The sequence below is a fragment of the Podarcis cretensis genome (genome assembly GCF_951804945.1).
Source record: "Podarcis cretensis genome assembly, chromosome: 1".
Classification (NCBI taxonomy): domain Eukaryota; kingdom Metazoa; phylum Chordata; class Lepidosauria; order Squamata; family Lacertidae; genus Podarcis; species Podarcis cretensis.
This window is the reverse complement of record NC_137170.1, coordinates 98,577,167-98,598,303: the sequence shown is the minus strand read 5'-3', so window position 1 is coordinate 98,598,303 and position 21,137 is coordinate 98,577,167. Positions and strand designations below refer to the sequence as shown.

The 21,137-nt window shown below is 39.8% G+C and overlaps 1 protein-coding gene across 12 annotated transcripts in view; it reads left to right on the top strand.

The window, feature by feature from the left end:
- The window catches only part of NCKAP5 (NCK associated protein 5), a 632,725-nt gene that overhangs the window by 476,141 nt on the left and 135,447 nt on the right, over positions 1-21,137 (top strand). For all 12 annotated transcript variants that reach the window (XM_079992729.1, XM_079992727.1, XM_079992728.1 and 9 more), the window contains 3 exons: positions 2,700-2,768; positions 8,237-8,275; positions 17,580-17,699. In XM_079992729.1, the coding sequence (XP_079848855.1) occupies positions 2,700-2,768; positions 8,237-8,275; positions 17,580-17,699 (228 nt within the window). The remainder of the gene's footprint in view (positions 1-2,699; positions 2,769-8,236; positions 8,276-17,579; positions 17,700-21,137) is intronic.

Here is a 21,137-nt window from a genome sequence, read left to right as displayed (position 1 = left end):
ACCCCTTTTTAAAGATGAATGTCAGCTTGCCTCTTTGAGAACGGGCAGTGTTTCAGAGAAAACTTGGGGGGGGGGGGAGCTCAAGCTGTGCATCTGGTCCTCTTACTTGCATGCCAATTAATTATTTGGATCACAGCCTTAATGTGTAAGCACAAGCCTAGCGTAACTTGATTTCATTACCAATAACAAAAAAGCCCCCAACACTTTTCATAGATTGTCAGAACATTAAAAGAGAAGCAAGCAATGTAAACTATGTAATGGTTGTAATTATGTGTGGTATTGATTGCGGTGTCATGGTTACGTGATGTGAAGGTTATGCATAGAGCACCAGGTATCATGCCTGGATTCCCAAGGCTAGCGTTTGTTTCTGCTTGAACATTTATTTTATTTTGTTCCCGCCTCTGGAGGAATTAATATTTAGACTCACTGCTGCCTAGATGGCTTAGAACTTTTATTTGGTCCTAATACATTTGAAAGGGATTCCATATCCCAAAAGACTTCTCTCAAGAAACAAGCAAATATTTTACAGGAGTGAAACAAGGCTTTATATCTTGCAGAAATAAAATAATGAATAGTTTAAATTTATGATTTTGTTGGTTGGTTTTTGAATTTTCCTAACTCCAAAGAACATCAGTGTGAAATATGACAACATAAGAACAAAATACATCAACCATCAGTAAAAAAAAAAACCCCAAACTGAACATTTAATTAACAAGATAGTTTGATGTGCAGCCCTGCTAGGGATAAGAGTCCCAAAAATGAAATGCAAATGCATGGGAAAATGAGTGTCTCCAGTTGAATCTGAGAACCAAAAATAAGGAAGACAGACATAACTAAGGGGAGATTATTTCAAAGTAAAGAACCCACCACAGAGAAGGCCGTTTATGCATCCCCTCTCCATGAATCCTGGTAGGGATTGCAAGCCGAGCCCCACTCCCCCCCCCCCATTAAGGATTGCAGTGACTGGTATTAGAAGATGCACTGCTGCATTTTATCAGGACCAGAGCCATTTAGGGCTTTGTAAACTGTTATCAGCCCTTGGATTGGGCCTGGTAGCACATAGGCAACCAGGACACATCATCTAGCATTGGTGTTCCATTATCCCATCTCACTACCCAGCTACTTAACCTGGCAGCAGTATTCTGCACCTGCTGCTGCTTCCAGATGATGTTCAAGGACATCTTCATGTAGAGCATGTTGCAGTCCCACAGCTATGAGATATCCAGAATATGGGTTATTGATAACAGACTGTCTTGGTCCAGGACAGCTATAGTTGACAAACCAGCACTCCTTGCCTATTCAAATAGTTCCTCTTATTGTTCCTCCCTGTTGTTCAGTTGTGTTGATTAGTGGTGACATTTCTTTTCAGAGTGGCAGATCACAAACAATCTGATCTAATCTAGAAAATTAAAATAGGTTAATATTCTAATCCGGAGACAGTCACTAGCCATGGCATAAGGAACTTCTACTTGTAAAGATGACCATAATTCAATGTGGAAGTGAAAGTTTGACATCACAATGGCTTGTATTGTTTTCATAACACTAAAGGCTATATTTGCTGTTTGTCTATAATTCCTCCCCTCCCTACCCACGCTAAGGTGTGAGATGGAGCCCAGAGTGCAGCAGAGAGGAGGTGCTGCTATGTTTGCCAGGCAACATGAGATGGTCAAGGTCTTAGTACATTATAGTTAGCCTGTGCAATCTAGAGACTTCATGCTGATGTCACTAAAAGGGTTGACATTAGATGCCCCTATTCTATCTGTGCATGATCAAAGATTTGGGAACTCTGCAGGCAGTCACAGATTACTCTTTAGGTCAAGTGCCAGTCTCAGATAATGAGATTTCAAGTTCTATTTCTGGATTCCCTGATAAGCTCCCACATTGCACAATTTGTATATTATACCATCCATGTGTTAAAGTTCTGCTGTTTTCAATGTGACTTTATTTAGTTGGAAAGGAGAGGTTTCATACTGGCTAGATTGTGTCCTGCATTTTTATCAACTCTTCCAGTCTTACAGCAGTGAACTCTATTTATATATATTTATGATAATTGGAGGTGAGCTTATATACTGTCCACCTATTACACTGGACAAAATAGGCTTGAGCCATTGCACCCAGTGTAAGAGAAAAGTGTGTGCTGCATTTCTAGATTTTATGATATCAGAAAGAAAAACTACTCCTAAAATATGGCTGTGCTATCCATCAATGCTGCAATGTTCAGATGATAAAAAGAAATTGCATTTTATTATTGTATCTCTAAATCTCTTAATATTAAGCTAAGCTTTGTGGTTTGGAAAGGGAAGAAAATGCCCCTGACTCATGATTTTCAAGCATTTGAGCTTGGCAAGCTTGAATAAAAGAAAATTGATGTGCAAAATATCCACTGCAGTGTTTATACTAAAGGCTGTTTTCTGCATCTGCCAAGAATAGATTACAGAGATGTGTAGAATAGCAGTGTCTGTCGTTCTCTAAATTGTAATGTATTTTGTGGTAATTTCATAAAGCTAATAGAATTTCTGTTATTTGTAACAGCAAATGAGAGCACATAGATTTAGTTTATTGTTTATTTATTTATCCGCACCCCCCACCCTGAGTTTATTTTGGATCCTGAGGAGGTGTATAGGGTAAATGTATTGATTGGGTTGTCATGTTTCACACCATGCCCACTGATTAATTTGCATTACTTTTCTGTCTTGCAGGCAGAGAATTCCGCACTGGCTATGGAAAATGAAAATCAGAGAGAACAGTATGAACGTTGCCTTGATGAAGTAAGGTGGATCAGTGTTTTGTCACTTTTCCAATAAGCAACCCTTCCCTTTCTTATTGGGTTACATTTTTATTTGTTAATCAGTTTATAATAAAATAATTCCGAATATACTAATTATGAACAATTTTTGTAGTTTTGTTTAGGATTCTAGATTTCCCTTGGGACATACACAGGATTAAAAAATAAATAAATTCAGAAGTAGAATAGAAGCAGTGGAATTAGCTCCCTTTGAGACAAAAGAGTTTTTTGGGGTTTTTAAAGGTCCAAAGTTAAATACTGTTATTAGCTTCACCTACAAATCCTGGATGGAATGATAGATTTGATTCCCATGTAGAATGGTCCAGTGGTGCTCCTGTTCTTTTACTGAGTGGATCTATCCAAGGAAGTTTGTCTTTAATATGGGTTGGTTAATTTAAATCCATAATGCAACACTGAAAAGTCATTGGATCTTTGCATTTATCTTCAAGACCCATGCTCACTTTGAACAAACCAACTCTGTGATGCCATTGACTTACATTTTGAGAAGTACAGCAATAGATTATGGTAATAGTAATAATCCTTTTTACCCATGAAACATTCTGCATCCCAAATGAAAGAGGATTTTCCAAACCATTTTCTTCTTTTGTTGGCCTTAATTATGCATGAACAATCTAAGGCATTCCAGACAACTTGGGGATTTAACATCCCAGAATAATATCAACTTGGATTGTGACCCATGTCTAGTTCTATTCCCCCCCCCCCTAAGCTCAGTCTGCAAGTTTGTATTTCCCAGATCAGCTGGGAAACTGTTGATACTGAAAGTTAGTGGGTCTCTGTCTCACAAGACCCTGCTTAACCACCTGAGTTTAAGACATTCTCATCCTGTTCTTCTAAGAGCAAATCTTGAAAATTGAAATAGAGATTGTAGTGATCCTCCCCCCATTTTTTACAATATTTGTCAGAAGTAGCTTTGAAGAATAGGTTTAGACATTCATTTTCTTGGGAACTTCCTATGTCAAAGGCTATAAAACCAGGTCCAGCTATACCATTTCCCCCAGCTGGGAGACTATGCACACTATCCCTTCCACCAAGAAACCTACTACCATTAAGTACCACATATAGGTTGAGGGTACTTGCTGTTTTGGAGCAAGTTTCTACAGAAACTTTTCAGCTAGGATATAGACCTATTTAATAAACTTCTGCTTCTGATTATATGGATTCAGGGGTTTATCAAGCAGGGGAAAATATAGCCACAGCTACAAAATTCAATTCTTTTGCTCACACAAGAATTATATTCTATGTAGTTTGAGGTGAAAGTGTTCCCAGCACTATGCTACCGCATACTTAGAAGTGACACACAAATCTTCTGATCGCATGTGGGCATGCACAAGCGGGCTGTTTTATTTTTTCCAGTGGCTGTGGCAGAAAACTTTAAGGCTTCTGATCAGCCCATATTGATGCCAAGTTTACGGTATGAATTTTGGAATAGGTTTATGGGCAGATTAATAGCACAAGGGTTTGCTGCTGGGCAGACAACATAGATTGGAGAGTTGAACATTTGTAGATGATCACAAAAGTGGCACTCCCCATCTCAGTAATATCAGTTGTATAAACTTTAATTTGATTTGATGGCATGGGGATTACTCAGCTGTTTCAAACTTTGTGTATAGGCACAAAACCTCATCAAATAAACTGATAGACAGAGCTGAGGTGCAAAATTGCTGGATTCAGGCCCTCATTATTATTTTCTAAAAATCTTAATGTCCCTTTTGTTCATATGCTTTCTTCTCTGTTTATTATAAACCTAACCTTCATAACTGCATTACAAATTCTTGCCCTGAAATACAATTTAATATTCTGTGAGTGTATCTACCCATAAAATTCAGTCATTGTAAAGGGTGGGGTGGGGGGGAATCAGAATGTGAGACAATTACAGTCGCTTATAAATTCTGATAGTAATCCTAACAAACAATTGTTTTGAAATTAGTTGTCTATCTCTGCTATTTCCTCTAAAGTAGATAGATCAATCATTTGGATTGAACTTGAAAGTAAATAGCACTGCAATGCATTATATAAGGATGAGCTTCATTTATTTAAAATTCAATACATATATCTATAAATTCTAAACCCATCTCCTTGTCTCTAGGAAACCTAATGCAAGAAACAGGATTACCTTCTTCTACCTCAGGGGCCTGAGGTTTAAATGCTTAATCCTAGTTTCCTATTCTGGAAACTGATTGTCAGTTTTTTGTCAAGAGGTGGTATAATATTTATTCATGTTATTATGCCAGTAAAGATTTATGTCAGACTCAGCTGCATTCTATCAGGGCAATGTGATACACCACACTATAACATCTTAAAATTACTATACTAGCATTTGCAGTTAGTCAGACAAAATATAAAGATCCCACCAATGTTTAACTTGTATTTGAAAGCAACTAAAAGCTGTCATTAGGGACGCAGGTGGCGCTGTGGGTTAAAGCCTCAGCGCCTAGGGCTTGCCGATCGAAAGGTCGGCGGTTCGAATCCCTGTGGCGGGGTGCGCTCCCGCTGCTCGGTCCCAGCGCCTGCCAACCTAGCAGTTCGAAAGCACCTCGGGGTGCAAGTAGATAAATAGGGACCGCTTACCAGCGGGAAGGTAAACGGCGTTTCCGTGTGCGGCTCTGGCTCTGGCTCTGGCTCTGGCCAGAGCAGCGATGTCACGCTGGCCACGTGACCCGGAAGTGTCTCCGGACAGCGCTGGCCCCTGGCCTCTTAAGTGAGATGGGCGCACAACCCCAGAGTCTGTCAAGACTGGCCCCTACGGGCAGGGGTACCTTTACCTTTACCTTTAAAAGCTGTCATTAACATGCCATGCAAATAAGATAATAAAAGCTTATTCTTATTCTTCATCATTCGAAAACATGACCAGGTCACTGGAAATATATCCTGGATTATTTTAGCTCTGTTGCTATTCTTTCTTAGATTGGCCAGAAATCCTCCAAATCTGTTATGGTGAGTTTCTTTAAATTAAGATGATGGGGATACTACTTCAGCTTTTCCAAGTATAAAGATCTTGGATTTCTGCATGATGGTAAAGGGATTATTGTTATTCTACCCCATTCATTTCAGTAAGAAGGAAATGCATTGTAAATGGAGTGGGGGGGGGGCGGGAGCCATGATCAGTTAACATGTTGTTGATGGACTGAAATCAGCAATGACATGAATACTAATTGTATTTGCTAGATTTATTTCCATTCTGGGCATGGGACGAAAAAGCGAACATCAGCAATTTCCTTTTCCTGTTTCTACTTTCATCAGAATTATCCAACATCCCTTGCCACTAGGTTGCCTTACCTTCAGCTACTCAGATCAGAAGTGCCTGCACTGCCCCCTCTTCTGCTTATGCCACTCGGCACAGCTCTTAGTGACTATGCAGGCAGAACTGCTGCAAATGACTTGGACACAGTCTGCAGAACCTTGTAGGGTTTTGAACATAGCTGTTTGCTTGCTTGCTTGCTTGCTTGCTTGCTTGCTTGCTTGCTTATTTATTTATTTATTTTACTAATAAGTGGCTTCATGTTATGTCATTTCGTAAAGAAGTAATGTATTGGATGGGTTTGTTCAATTTTTAGGTACACCAAACAATGTTACAACTAAAAATACATGCTAGAAGGAATGCTGTTGGATGTTAGTTCTTAAAGCCTATAGGGCAACACACATGGATTTCAGAGATGCAATATATTTACTGCTGTGGGTTATTATGGCTGCAGTATTAGTCTGTGTCTTGTATTAAATCATGTACAGAACTATTTTATGTGACGGTTTATTCCCTAGTTGCCTTAGGTTAGAGACCAGTTCTGGAAAGGGAGAAGTGGTAATGGGTCATGTTATAAGTGTATGAATCAAATCAAACTCTTGGATCATACAGGAGCAGAATTACTTAGGTTGAAATTTCTGCTCTTGCTTCAGTTCATATGAGTAGGTTACATTTTTTTTCAGTGAAGTTGTTGAGAAGAAAGTGGAATTTTGTTTTTAACTGCTAGGTATGCTTATTTTCAAATGAATAAGCTTCAGATATGATAGGGCTCTGCTTTGACAACATAAGGTTTTTTAGTGTGTACAAAAATAGGTCATTTTTTGAACAAAATAAGGTATTGGATAATTAAATGTGTAATACAAATGTTAATATCTGGTGGGGGTGGATTTTAAAAAAATTAGTTGTATACACAATTCTACTAATCAATGTTTTGTAATCTGATGCAAATAAATATAGTGTGGCGTGAGTGCCATCCAAGCACATTTGATGACTGTAGACATTTTAATTTTTAGTGGCACTTAACAGTATCTTGCTGTCATGACAGATGTTCTGTTTTGTCAATATTGAATCAAGAAACAATTAGACCTCATGAAAACATCCAGGGCCCGGCCTTCTGCTTGAACAAAATTGATGATATCTCTTTCAAAATCGGTTGAATGGTACTGGTTTTTTCCAGTCCTGTGTCTTATACTACTCCAGAATTTGGGACAAAATGAGGTTTTCAAGGGAAGTGGTAGAATCTGAAACACTAGTGAAGATAAGAGAAGTTTTTTAAAAAAAACCCTCCAGGTTTGCCTGAAGGAAATTATCTGTACAAACGCAGGAAGCTGCTTTTTACCCAGTCAGACCATTGATCCATCTGGTTCTGCACTGTCTATAGGTAAAGGTAAAAGGTAAAGGGATAGTAGTGGAGGAAGGGATGCAGCATGGGACGTGTGTGGCGCGTGGCCTGTAGGGCGCCCTAGCCGCCACCTCCATCCCAGTCGTGGCCGTCCTCCAGACAGGGAGGCAGCTGGCCCCTGCCCAGTGGGTGGCTTGCCCCGCCCGCATGGACAGCTAGCACCGCCCTATGGTGGCTAGCACCTCCCCCGTGCTACTCTGCTGCCCCTGGATGGTTAAGTCCAGTCAAAGGGGATTATGGGGTGCGGCGCTCATCTCACGTCAGGCTGAGGGAGCCGGCGTTTGTCCACTGACTGCTTTCCAGGTCATGTGGCCAGCATGACTAAACCGCTTATGGTGCAACAGGACACCGTGATGGAAGCCGTAGTGCATGGAAATGCAGTTTAGCTTCCTGCCACAGCGGTACCAGTTTATCTACTTCCACTGGTATATTTTCGAACTCCTAGGTTGTCAGAAGCTGGGACAGAGCAACGGGAGCTTACCCCATCGCACGGATTCAAACTGCAAATGTTCGAACTTCAGTGTTACTCAAACTTGCGTTGCCAGCTGTTGTTGGACTACAACTCCCATCATCCCTAGCTAGCAGCTGAATATACAAGTTTGATAAATACTGGTCTATACTAAGTAGAAGTGGCTCTTCAGGGTTTCCAGGTCTACCTGGAGATGCCACAGATTGAACCAGGACTTTCTGCATTCAAAGCAGATGCTGTATTACTCAGCTATGACCCTTAGAAAGCACACACAAACACAATCTGATGCACGGCTCAAATGTCCTTTATTTATTCTTACAGGTAGCCAACCAAGTTGTACAAGCACTACTTACTCAGAAGGTAAGTAATTTCTCCTTTTCATGAGACACTGTTAAATGTTATAGTTACCAAGGATACTTAATTAGAGTTATCAAAGATCTTTATTCAATAAAATTGGTACTAATTAGAGATTTACTCTGTAATGAAATATCAGCTTAACCAGAGGATTTTTGTTAGGACTGTAACATGGGAGAAAATTGATAAATTCCTTCTCCATGTCTTCTCTGATCCCATTAATTATTAGCACATACATGTATATTCAGCTAATAGAATTTGAAATTTAAAACATGCACATATACTGTGACATGTATTCGATATACTGTATACTGGCATGTTTTCTATCAATGTTTAATTGTATTTTAATGCTTGATTTTTCTATGATTTTAATGGTTCTTGTTTTTATCTGTAAGCTTTGTCTGTAAGCTACCTTGAGTCCCATCAGGGGAAAAGGCAGAGTTGTTGTTGTTGTTGTTGTTGTTGTTGTCATCTTTTATAGTAAGTGCATTTATTACTAGATGAATTTATTCTATATTTATTTTCTCTATCAGAATTGTATGCTACTCTTCCTCCAGGGGGTTTAAAGCACAATCCCTTTTTATCCCTGCAATGGTTTGAGCTGGAAGAGAGACCCAAAGTCACCAACTTTGGATTTGAAGCTAGATCTTCCTTGTCAAAGTCCAGCAGTTGACATGTTCCTAATGAACTCATTCTATAAGTGCCTGTCCTTATGCCAAAATTGTATCCCCACTATACACAAGAAAGAGAGAGATTAGTATGTTCAGGGGCAATGTCAAGGTTTGAAATACAAACAAAATACTTTAGGAAAAAGCCCAGGGGTGTGGAATCCAAAAAGAGCAGAGTGAGAACTGAGCATGCTGACAGACATGCAACATTTGGATAGGGAAAGGGAAGTGAGTAACTGAAAACCTGAACAGAAGCACTCCACATTGCAGCATTTCCTTGCAGATCCCACTAATATGTATTTGGCAAAGATAAAACTTTGTACAGATTGCCATTTGTACAGATTGTCTTTCCTGGTCTCACATCATTTTTGCTATTGGGAGGGTGGGAGTTACATATCCCTCTATTTCCACTTGCCAATATTAGGCTTTTTTCCCCTTTTCTTTTTTTGCTGTAAATTTTGCTGTATTTGTTGTTGTTAAGCTTTTTGAGTGGTGCTTCTGCCTCAATTTTTTTTTTCTGCAAAGCTATCTGGCTTCATTTCTTGATCAGCAATTAACTCTCTGTGGCTCCAGTTTCTACTTAAAAGTATTGTCTGCAGAGTGTGCATGTGTGTCTAATAGGTAGTATAACACTGGGACATCGGCATCCAGTTACCCTCCTACTGCACGGGGGAAATGCCAGCACAACTTTCTCAGCAGTGCACAGTCTGATGACTCTATGCACAAGCCCAAGCAAGAGCAAACTGGTGTTCTAGAGGTGGGGGTTATTGTATTCAACACAAGAGTGACAGGAAAGAGGTGGATTTACTGCCTATCTAAAAGTTTATTCAAATAAAATTTATATACTGCTTGATTGTAATAAAAGCTTGAAGTGGGTTACAAAAAAATATTAAAACTATCAGTAAAAACAGTTTTTAAAAAGCTAATCAAAGAGATTCTAGTCCCAATCACTTTGTGGAGGCTATTAATGGTTGCTTGTCACCATAAGGGTAAAGGTAAAGGGGCCCCTGACTGCTAGGTCCAATTGTGGATGACTCTGGGGTTGCAGCGCTCATCTCGCTTTAGTGGCCGAGGGAGCCGGCATACAGCTCCAGGTCATGTGGCCAGCATGACTAAGCTACTTCTGGTGAACCAGAGCAGCGCACGGAAACGCCGTTTACCTTCTTGCCGGATTGGTACCTATTTATCTACTTGCACTTTGATGTGCTTTCAAACTGCTAGGTTGGCAGGAGCAGGGACCGAGCAATGGGAGCTCACCCCGTTGCGGGGATTCAAACCACTGACCTTCAGATCTGCAAGCCCTAGGCTCTGTGGTTTAGACCACAGCACCACCTGCGTCCAATTAATGATTGCTTGTCACCATAGCTATGGTCTATCCCCATTGTTGGAGACTGTATGCCTTTGGATCCCTGTTTCTGAGTATCACAGCTGTGGAGACTATTTTTCCTCTCAAATACTCCCAAAGGCATCTTGTTGGCTGCCATCGCAGGGTGCTGGGCTACATGGACCATTGGCCTGGTCCAGGAGAACCTTCCCTGTGTTCGTGCAGTAGCAGACATACAGCCTGCAGTTGTTCTTACATTTCTTCAGATGAGGGCTATTACACACAACCTTTAATCTCATATGAAGCATAAAAGGCCTCCCTGTAGCTGGTCAGAGAAAGAGATCTTTCCTACCATCCTCTGCCAGGTTTTCCGTTTGGTGTTTTTTTAGTGGGAGATGTGTGAGTTTGAACCTGGGGCCTTCTGTGTGCAAAGTAGGCATTCTTTCCAGAGCTGCAGTCTGCGACCGTGTGTCCATTGTGGTGCTGGGACGTGATGGTGAACTAACATGCCTCGTCCCGCTTTGTTTTCATCTCCATAAAATGTAACACATGAGAGGCATCTTAGAAGGAGTGAGGAGATGCCTTTGGGTGTGAGCGTGTATTGCAAGGATTGGGGGGGGGGGAGAGAGAGGTATAGCAGTATTGTGAGTTATTTTCTGCAGGCATCAACACTGGGTAAGGTTTAAATATCTTCAAGTGCAGAGAAATACACATTATAAGTTGCAGATTCTTTTCACATCCATCAGTACCAGCATATGTGGGTGGGGCAGAATGTTACAGCTGGGTGAGGATGGTGCATGGGAGCAACAAGATTGGTGTTTTGCTGCACTGGTGGGAATGCTGAATTGGTGGCAGTAGTCCTGTGAGTGCAGTGCAATGGCCCCAACCCCACCCCGTAAACAGCAGTGATGTTGGTATCAGGAGACAAGCTCTGCCCCACTACACACTGATATCCATGTATTGTGACTGTAAATCTAAATGCATGCTGAGCAGTCCCAATGGCCACTTAATCCCAGGAGAAGTTCCAGCCAACTAGGACAGGAAATCCTGGCAATCAGGATTGTTGCTGACTGTTGTACTGTATAATATAGCTGGCGGGGGGGATCTGTTGCTGGAATTGTCATTTCAGTGTTGTTTTTCTAAATTCTAAACTGAGAATTAAAACAGACTAGCCAACCCTAGAAACAAATCAGAAATGTATTCATTTTCTCTTGTTATGCAATTTAACAGGCCATGAATACAAGTGCATACACAAACCAGATTAGCATTCTGCAATATAAAAGCCCATATGTTGTGGCATATTCGCTGGTATATTGATCTCAATATATTTATACCTTATTTAGAAAACAACATGTTTTCTTTTTAAAAAACAAAACAAATACAAAATGGAGTTGAAGTGCGGAGAGTCTCGTGAGTTATTTATAACTCCTTTAGGACAATTTTTTCCCATGACAACCCCTTTTGTCAATATTGGAAGACACAGGTACTAAGGACTCCTTATGAACGAACTAAGGATATAGATTAAAATGTATTTAATAATGTGATTTGCTTAGTATTGATGAAATTTAACAGACGCTAGCCTACTGCTGAGTAATGCTGCTTAATTTAATATCCTGAAGGGGAAACACAAGGCAGCACTCTAAATGTTAATGAATGTTAACTGTTACAGCCCTCCTAATGCCATTTGGACTAAGACTATTTATAAGAAAGGACAGGAAGACAATACTGTACAGTAAAAAGGAAATTAGGCTCTTCGGGTCAATCACAAATGGCTCCTATACAAATCTAAGTAATAACTGGTAAACAGATAAGTCTTCTACCACACTGCAGCAAGATGGAACAAGTAATGTCACCAAGAGATAACACACCTCAGGGGCATCATGAGATACAGAGGGAATCTGAAGAGCTCTCAAAGACTCCAGAAGAGTAATACTGTGCAGTAACACAAACTATGTATATTACACTGTGAATTTGGAAATACCCCTCAAGGACTAATTTTTGTTTAAATTAAATACATACTATAATAATGTAAGGGATGAAGTACTGCATACCCAGAAGTATATGAGAAGCTTCTGTTCCGCCGAGAGATCATGGTGACACCAACTGAGAGAGCAAAACCTTGAGTGATTTATCAATGTCACTGAATCCTTGAGATCAAATTTATAGTTTGAAGTGGGTACTTTTGGAGGAGATCGTTCCTTATAAGACATATGGAACTCCTCCAGTGAGCCTAGTTTTTGAGTGAAAATATGAAGGAAAATATATTAAATTGGGAGTTCTGCCTCAGAGCACTGCATTTTGTTGTTTTGTTTCCATCATTTCCACAAGTTACGGTTTTACTTAAGAGGCATCTAAAAACCGATAGGGGAATAACAGACCAGCAAACAATCATAAACATTTCCAGAAAATATTTCATGTCTTAAGTTTTAAGACTAGCTTCTAACTTATTTCATTCAGCCTCTAGCCAGGAGCTTCTTTGGCTGGAGTCCTCTTGCCATGTTATTTCACATTGCAGATAATTTTGAGGGGAAATTAAAGCTGGACTTGCCTGTCTTAACAACTTTCACTCTTTAGTTTCCTCTCACGCTGAAACAGAAACATTAGAACAGTGCTGGACCAAACCAAAAGACCATCCAATTCAGCATTGTGTTTCTCATAGACACCTCTGGGTAGACCACAAGTAAGACAGGAAGGCAAAAAACAACTCCCATTTTTCCTTGCAGGCAACTGGTTCTTAGAGGCATGCTACTTGAACCTGAATGTCCATATTCAGGAGATCAGATTGGTCCATTGTCATGGTAGTTTAAGATTCAGTTTAAGGCCTGAAGCCTGGTAATGTAGTTGCTGTTTCCATGTAGGCATCATACCTCAGCAGCAACAATTAGCAACTCAGTGGAAGATGGATTGTGTGGAAGTACCCATGCTAGCACCATTTCTCCTAGTAAAATCAACATTGTGACATTAGAAGTGATCGTGAGTTGGTTCAGATGCTACCTTCAAGCCAATTTTGGCCCCATTCTGTGAAACAGAACTAAAACACTCCAGCTCTTACCTTCCCACACAGTTCACCAGCCCTACCTTTACCAGCCCCATGTGGAGGACCAGTGAAGACCACCATACCCTTGCTGGCTCCATGTATTTTGCCAGGTAGGCCTAACCACATAATCTAAACTGATTCCATCTGATCCACATAACCCATGTGGCTGCTGATTATATTCACGACTGTTGTAGCAAGGAGCCCAGCCATGTATATCTTAGGGGGCTGTTTTATGGCCTAATAGGATGGTAAATGCGGAGTTGTTTTAACACCCAAGAAAAACAATATATTGACTGTGGTGGAGGAGGAGGAAACATATAATAGGAATACAGTACTGACTAAGAAGAAGTGCTATGCTATACAGGTTCCTGCTCCTTCTGGATTGTGGGAAACGGTAGAGATGAATATTGAAAGCTCTTCATAGCAGTGGATTGGCATGGAGGGAGATGAAATATATATTCATATTGAGTTCAGATATTTTGAACTCTTCCTGGTAAGTCCAGCCAGATGATAACCTTCCCCAGATCATACTCACTTCTTTTAAGAACTTCCAGTACTCAACACCTTAGTAGTAACATCTGCAGCTAGAAACTATGTGGCCTTAAAAGAGAAACTATTCCTATGAGGAGATTGGATGTTCTAGAAAAGTTATAGGAAACCCTTTGACCTCCATATGTTGTTGAACTCTGTCTTCAATAAGCCCCAACCCACATGATCAGTAGTCAGAAATAGGAGTTGTAGTCCAGCATTGTCTGGAGGTTACGGGTCCCCCATTTCTATTCTAGAGCCTAGGAAGAGTCTGTCTCATAATGTGGGGGGAATCATTTTACATCTACTTTCGCCTTAAAAAAAAAATCTTCCTTTGAACAACTGTACTGCTAAAGACCTTTTTCCAATAGTTGGGCAATCTAACAACATGCGTTTTATTCTTTATTTTAGAATAAATACGGGAGAGGAGAGTTTAGCTTTTGAAAGGAATGGTGCGGAGAAGGTGTTACTTGACCTGTGGTTAGTTTGAATTGCTAGTTCTCGTGAAGCGCTTCTTCTTCTTTTGACTGTGGGGTTCAGTCTCAATTGGAGCAGCTAGTCTTACAGTGAATTTGTTATCTGTTAGAACCTCATAAGGACTGTCCTTAGTGCTTTTGCTTGGTTAAATTTATATATAAATTATATATATAGGCTCCCCATAAAAGGTCTGAGATGATGCAGTTATACAGGGATTTCTGTTTGCAGAATTAGAGGATTTAGAATTTTGCTACACTTCAAATAAAAGATAGCATTGCCTCCCTGTCACTTTGGAAGGCAGAGAATGTATAACTTGGTTCGCCTTAGGGGTACTTTAAATAAGCACTTCCCTTGTAATGTGCTCAGGCAAAATGACTTCTTAATTCATCCAGCCTTACCTTTGAATTAAAGCTAACCCACATTTTTTACAGCTTTCATTTAACAAAAGTGTCTCATTGTGTTACCTCTTCTTCTCTGTTCACCGTGCTGGCTTAGGCACAGCAGACCAAGAACAGACAAAAAAAGACTATTTTTGTGAACATTCTGGCCTGCTACTTCAATAGGTTCATATAACTCAATTTATTGTTAATTCTGTTAACAAGTAAATATGTGGGAAGCTGCAAGACTTTTCATTGTGCTTTGCGCCCTTCAAAAATAAAATACAGGAATGTAGGTAGTTAGTGCAGCTGTTCTCATGTTTAGGAGAAGCAAACTGATGTTTTTATTTTATTTTATTATTAATGCAGCATATAATGGAAATGGAAATTCCATGCTACTGAGCCATCTCAACAGTTTCCATTGTAGGCCTGAAACGGAAATGATGGCTCCTGCCCATAATATGGGCAGAAGAAACGTCTTTACTTAGTTTCAGGGGGATTGTAGGTGGGTTCCCAAGGAACCCAAGCTGCAGATCTCCTTAAACTTAAATTACTTTTTTTTTTTAATTTGCCCATGGAATGACTGAGCATACACTAAAGCACAATGCCATTGAGACCACAACCCACCCACCTTCTTACTTTGCCCATATGCTCTTGTTTTAGTTGCAATGTGCATGTAAGCAGCAGTTCTTAACATTAGATTGTAGGCATGATGGAGCGCTGAGCTGAACATATATACAGTGTACTGGGCCCAGAAAATCCTGATGGAACCCTAGTTTCTAGGGACTCGTCCAAGTGGTTTTCCCCTTTCCCACTCCCTTCCCAGGGAAAACCTGCTCTTTAGTGCTCAATCAGAGCAAACATCAATTCAGAGAAAACCTGAATTGTCATTTGCTCCAACTGAGTGCTAAAGAGCAGCTTTTCTTGGGGGAAAGCAGCAGGACAAGAGGAAGTGTGGATGATGCGTAGGTCTCTACAGCTATGTACTGGCTGCATTTCCTGGAATGTCTTTGGAGTGATGCCAAACTGTGTCCCATTGCATTGCTTCCAGGGTATTCTTGGAAGTGTGGTCTGTGGGAAGTGGCACAAAACTGCTTCCACAGCTTCCCACTAGTCCTCCCCCCTTCCCCCTTGAAGTGCAGGGTGTGTTTTGCCAGGAGCACAGACATTGGGAAGGGAGTGTTAACCCTTTCTTCCCTCACTTCCCAACAAAATGAAATCCCCTTATGGATAGGCATGTGGGATGCTAGATTTAGTAAAGAACCTGACTGCCCAAGGGAGGGATGAATTGTTACAACTCCTAGACAACTACCTGGAGAATGGAGTGGCCTTCAAGAATTCAGAAGCTCACCATTCCTTAATACAACAGAACAGATGAATGGGCCTGCATCAACACATGCATGCCTACTGTGAAAAGGAAGAAATGGATAGGAAAGCAGATTCAGTATCTTGCTCATATAGCACATACATATTTGTGTGGTGATTTAATACCTCAGTGTCTGTGTACCCAGATGATACTTGAGATATAATTTTGTGTCTGGTAAGTCTCATTGGAGTATCATCACAACCAATGCATCCAACTGCTGTTGGGAAGGAACATATCAATAGAGGGGATGTATATGCTGTCAATGCTACTTGATTTATAATGAAGCGATTGAGAAGATTAATGTAATATACTCATGTCAAACATAGCTATTCCTGTGGCTGCATATAGTTTTTATCAGTTTTCACCTGGCATAGGTTATGTTTGCCTTTCCCACTGTTTGCTTGTGATTGCGATGAAATATGGTCTTGCTTGGTTCATCTTTCTCTGACACACAGTACCACATAGCATTGTTTCTAGAGTGCTGTTGGTTATTCCTCTTGGTTGGAGAAATGAAAATGCAGCTTTCTGAAAGTGCATTGCTTTTCATGTTTTCTATTTATTATTATGTATCCAGACAAAATGAAACTAATTAAAACTTTTCTTAAGCTAATAAATACTTGAAAACTGCCAGTCTAAACAAATATACTAGGTATTTAGAAATACTACCTTTTAATTTCTTATGACATGCTAGTGCTGAAATTTCACTTTTAAAAATCTGCTTAATTTTAAAAGCTGGGGAGGAATCCATTTGTTTCATCCTAAAGGCAGGAAGAAGGGACGCGGGTGACGCTGTGGGTTAAACCACACAGCCTAGGGCTTGCCGATCAGAAGGTCGGCAGTTCAAATCCTCGCAATGGGGTGAGCTTCTGTTGCTCGGTCCCTGCTCCCGCCAACCTAGCAGTTCCAAAGCATGCAGTGCAAGTAGATAAAAAGGTACCGCTCCGGCGGGAAGGTAAATGGCGTTTCTGTGCACTGCTCTGGTTCGCCAGAAGCGGCTTAGTTATGCTGGCCACATGACCTGGAAGCTGTACGCCAGCTCCCTCTACCAATAAAGCGAGATGAGCACCGCAGCCCCAGAGTCATCCACGACCGGACCTCACATTCAGGAGTCCCTTTACCTTTACATGCAGGAGGGCTTTTAATCTGGCCAACACTTCTAGTGATGGAAGGAGGGATATGGTGTTGCCAATTTCACCTCTTCTTTGTTGCTTCTTCTACACCTGAAAATCTGCTCCAGGTGGTTGAGGGATGCTGCTGTGCTGTGTGGAAGTTGTTGTGGAAGGTACAGGAGGGCAGGAGATAAGTGAAAAGCACTTTGCATCCTTCTGTCAGCAGAGGCCTCCACAAGATCAAGTAGCCTTTAGCAAATAGGATTCCTCCTATTAACAGAATAGGGTAGTGTTCTGTCACAGGCATTAACAGAAGGGTGGTGTTCTGTCACATGCATTATAATATTCATTGACTTTTCAGTTAATATTTGAATTATGTGGGTTGTTGTTTTTTTGCTAATTCAGATTTCCTTCCCTGTTCTAGGACCTGAGGGAGGAGTGTTTAAAGTTAAAGACAAGAGTTTTTGACCTGGAACAACAGAATCGAACGCTTAGTGTGCTATTCCATCAAAGAATGAAACCAACATCTGGCTTGCTGCTTCAGGTAGACTTAATTCATGAAAACATCTTTGCAGTTTAAATATGTGGCATGTTATACTTACTGAAATTACATGACATTAGACAGCTTATGGCAATTTCAACAAGCAAAGTATGACAGTTGATAGGCACAGTGTATTAGAGGGACATTGGCTCTCTGCCATCTGATACTGTTGAAATTGAAAATGTACAAATTCTGGAGGTACATTGAAGCTGAATAAGATAGAGAAGAGAGACAGCTCAGTATGCTTTCTAAAAAAACACTACGAAATCTAAGTCACTTTGGAATAATAAGTAAACAGAGCAACAGAGCAACAAGAAGTATAGGCCATGTTGTAATAGGATAATTTCAGTCATGTAACTTATTGGATCTTATTGGATGAAGAAGAGATTTCTAGTCTAACCAATTAATTTATATAAATTTACAGAATACTCTCTATCTTTTGGATAAATCTGCACATGTCAATTTATACTTTTTATGGGGGGAAATGTTTAATGGGCTAATGGATTTGGCCTCTTTTACATCTGTTTTTTTCTGCACAATTCTTCTCGAATTATGAAAAATCAGCCACATTGCACTGACAACTGCAGCCTGATCTAAAGCATTATTTTAGTTGTTACAGTATACTACTGTTATAACAAAGGCTGTTGTTGGAGGGGTGAAAGTAAGGCCTGTTGAAGTCAACATACATAGTACATGAAATGAATAAAGGGTTAAAAAAGAGAAAGCAATCATTTTTTTTAATCAAACAAGATGGTCGTAACCCAGTCTGTTGTCTATTTTTGCATAGAGGGATCCCTGTAGGACGCAGCAGAGTTCCTTCTATGGTGTGCAGGCATGGAAACTAACTTGGAAATCCCATCAGACAATTTTTGGTGACATTTGCTTGAACATGGGAATGATCAAACTATGGACAGGGCAGCAGCACACACCTCATCCTCAGACCTCTGTTTATGGAGAGCACATTCAATTGAACATGCTTAAAAACCATCTTCAGACCTTTGCAAAAATCACATGAAGATATGAACAGCAGCCCGGGAATATTGCAGGCTGAGCTTGTATGTGTGCATTCCTACCCCAACCATAGTTTAAGCTGTCATGTGTTCAGGCAAATCCTGAACATGGTTTATGTTTATCCCATATGCCAGCTGAACATGCCCTTTCCTCCTACTTGCCTAATAGAATGGGGAGCCCTGGATGGCAATATGAGCAGAGTGCTCAGATCTCACATTTTCTGTGTAGGGTGACATGTTAAATTCAATACTTTTGCACATATGCCCAGAAAGGGAACACTCTGCTATGCATCTGCCTGCAGGTAAAGTACTTAGTCCAGTATGCTTATGATGCGGATGCAAATATATCCTGAAAAATATGGAAATCAGTACCTTAGAATTAGTACCACCTGAGAATATTGATGAGCAATGCTCACTGTTAGTCTTCATACTTGTAAAGATACAGATTAATCAATTAAAACCCAGGATTCTACAGAGTAGAACATATATGCAATATCTCTGTGTGATGATACATAATAATGACGAAATCGGAAAGATCCAAATGGAAGTAGAACCACCTTTCCGTCTTCAGTAAATCATGTTTAATTTGCCACCAGAGTATATCACTTCAGTGTTTTGTCACAGCTTTGAGACTTGCCTTGCCTACCTTGCTCTCCGAGCCATTCCTTGTCCTTCATCTGGCATTATTCTAATATCTCAGTGGCCAGGTATTTAACCTGAAGTGACAGTATTTTTGAAAGTAACTGTGGTGGGTGGTGGCTAACTAGAGGATTGGCACCCCACCTCAGGAACCCCTTCCTCAAATAAGCCCGCCTGGTGCCAGCTTTCATAGTTTATCAGTGTCAGACATTTCAGCAGGTTTTCTTTCTTTTTTTAGTTTTGTTTTTATGGCTTTGCTAGATTTTGTCCTTTTTGCAGTTAGTTTTCTGTGGCTTTATACAAGTTCATCATATTTATTATTTTAATCTACATATTGTCCTGGAAACTGTGCTTCTAAATACAGTGGTACCTCAGGTACTTAATTCGTTCCGGAGGTCTGTACTTAACCTGAAACTGTTCTTAACCTGAAGCACCACTTTAGCTAATAGGGCCTCCTGCTGCTGACGCGCTGCTGGAGCACAATTTCTGTTCTCATCCTGAAGCAAAGTTCTTAACCTGAAGCACTATTTCTGGGTTAGCGGAGTCTGTAACCTGAAGCGTATCTAACCTGAGGTACCACTGTAAGTAGTAATACCATCAGCTAGCAGACATTATATTTGTTTATTATTTTTTAAAAAAACCACATTAAATGTATAGAGTGTTCTGCAGAAATATAAATTAATAGTTTCTGCTCACAGCCTCCCAATCTAAATATATATGAGACAGAACGATTAAAATGGATAAAATATTTCAGAAGCTGGTTAATGCTAAACGAAAACAAAAGTAAATAAAGTAAAACTAATGTAATGTTGAATCTACTAAGTAGTAAAACAATCAAATTCAGACAGGGGATCAAGAAGGAAATGCACAGCAGAATTTTAAATAATATTCTAAAGCTGTGTTTTACCAGGTCATGAATTTTATCCAGCATCTACCTAACATGTATTGTCTATCCAGGTCTAAGGCAGAAAGACTTTAACATCATCAGATCCCCTTTAAATGGAGGTTCCATGAATTAAACCTGGGACCTTCTGCATGCAAAGCAGGTGCTCAGCCACTGAGCAATGGCCTCTGTCCATAAGCTGAAGTTGTTGCACTTGACCTTTCCCCTTCTATCAATAATTCTATCAATAAAATATCTAAAAACTACATTATTCAGTAACCAATTAGTACTGAAAATGAAATCCCATAAAAAATTAAATATGAAATGTTGTTCCATGCAAGTATGCCAAAGAACTTAATTTATTGTATCACAACAAACCAAAGTTGTGTTTACCTGCCTTCCAGATTTTAACTTTTCCTGTTCTACCTTCTATAAGCATATTCTTACACAGTTTAGTATTTACTTGCTTTGCAGACCTTACATCATTTTTTTCTTACATTTCCTATTGATTTGTCATAAAGATATGTACACACTAACTCATAGTCATGTAAACCATTACAGGACCATACATGGAGCATATTCAGTATAAAAGGTAAATTAGAGAGATGCAGTTATATAGAACAGAGTTTTTTATGATGAGACTATATAATACAACCACAATTAAAAAGGATCTGGATATCAAAACAACCCTTTGACTAAAAAAAAAATATAATGGTATGTGAGTAACAGAATATTTTTACAGATATAATATGTATACAATGTGGCTCTTTAGATTTAAGTGTACTTCTCAAACAAACAGAACTCAGCAAACTTAAAAGTGCATTGGAAATTTCCATATAGTGTCATGACAATGAAATCTAAAAGCAAAAAAAAAAATGGAATTTTCAAACTAAGGCTTGTTATATGGGA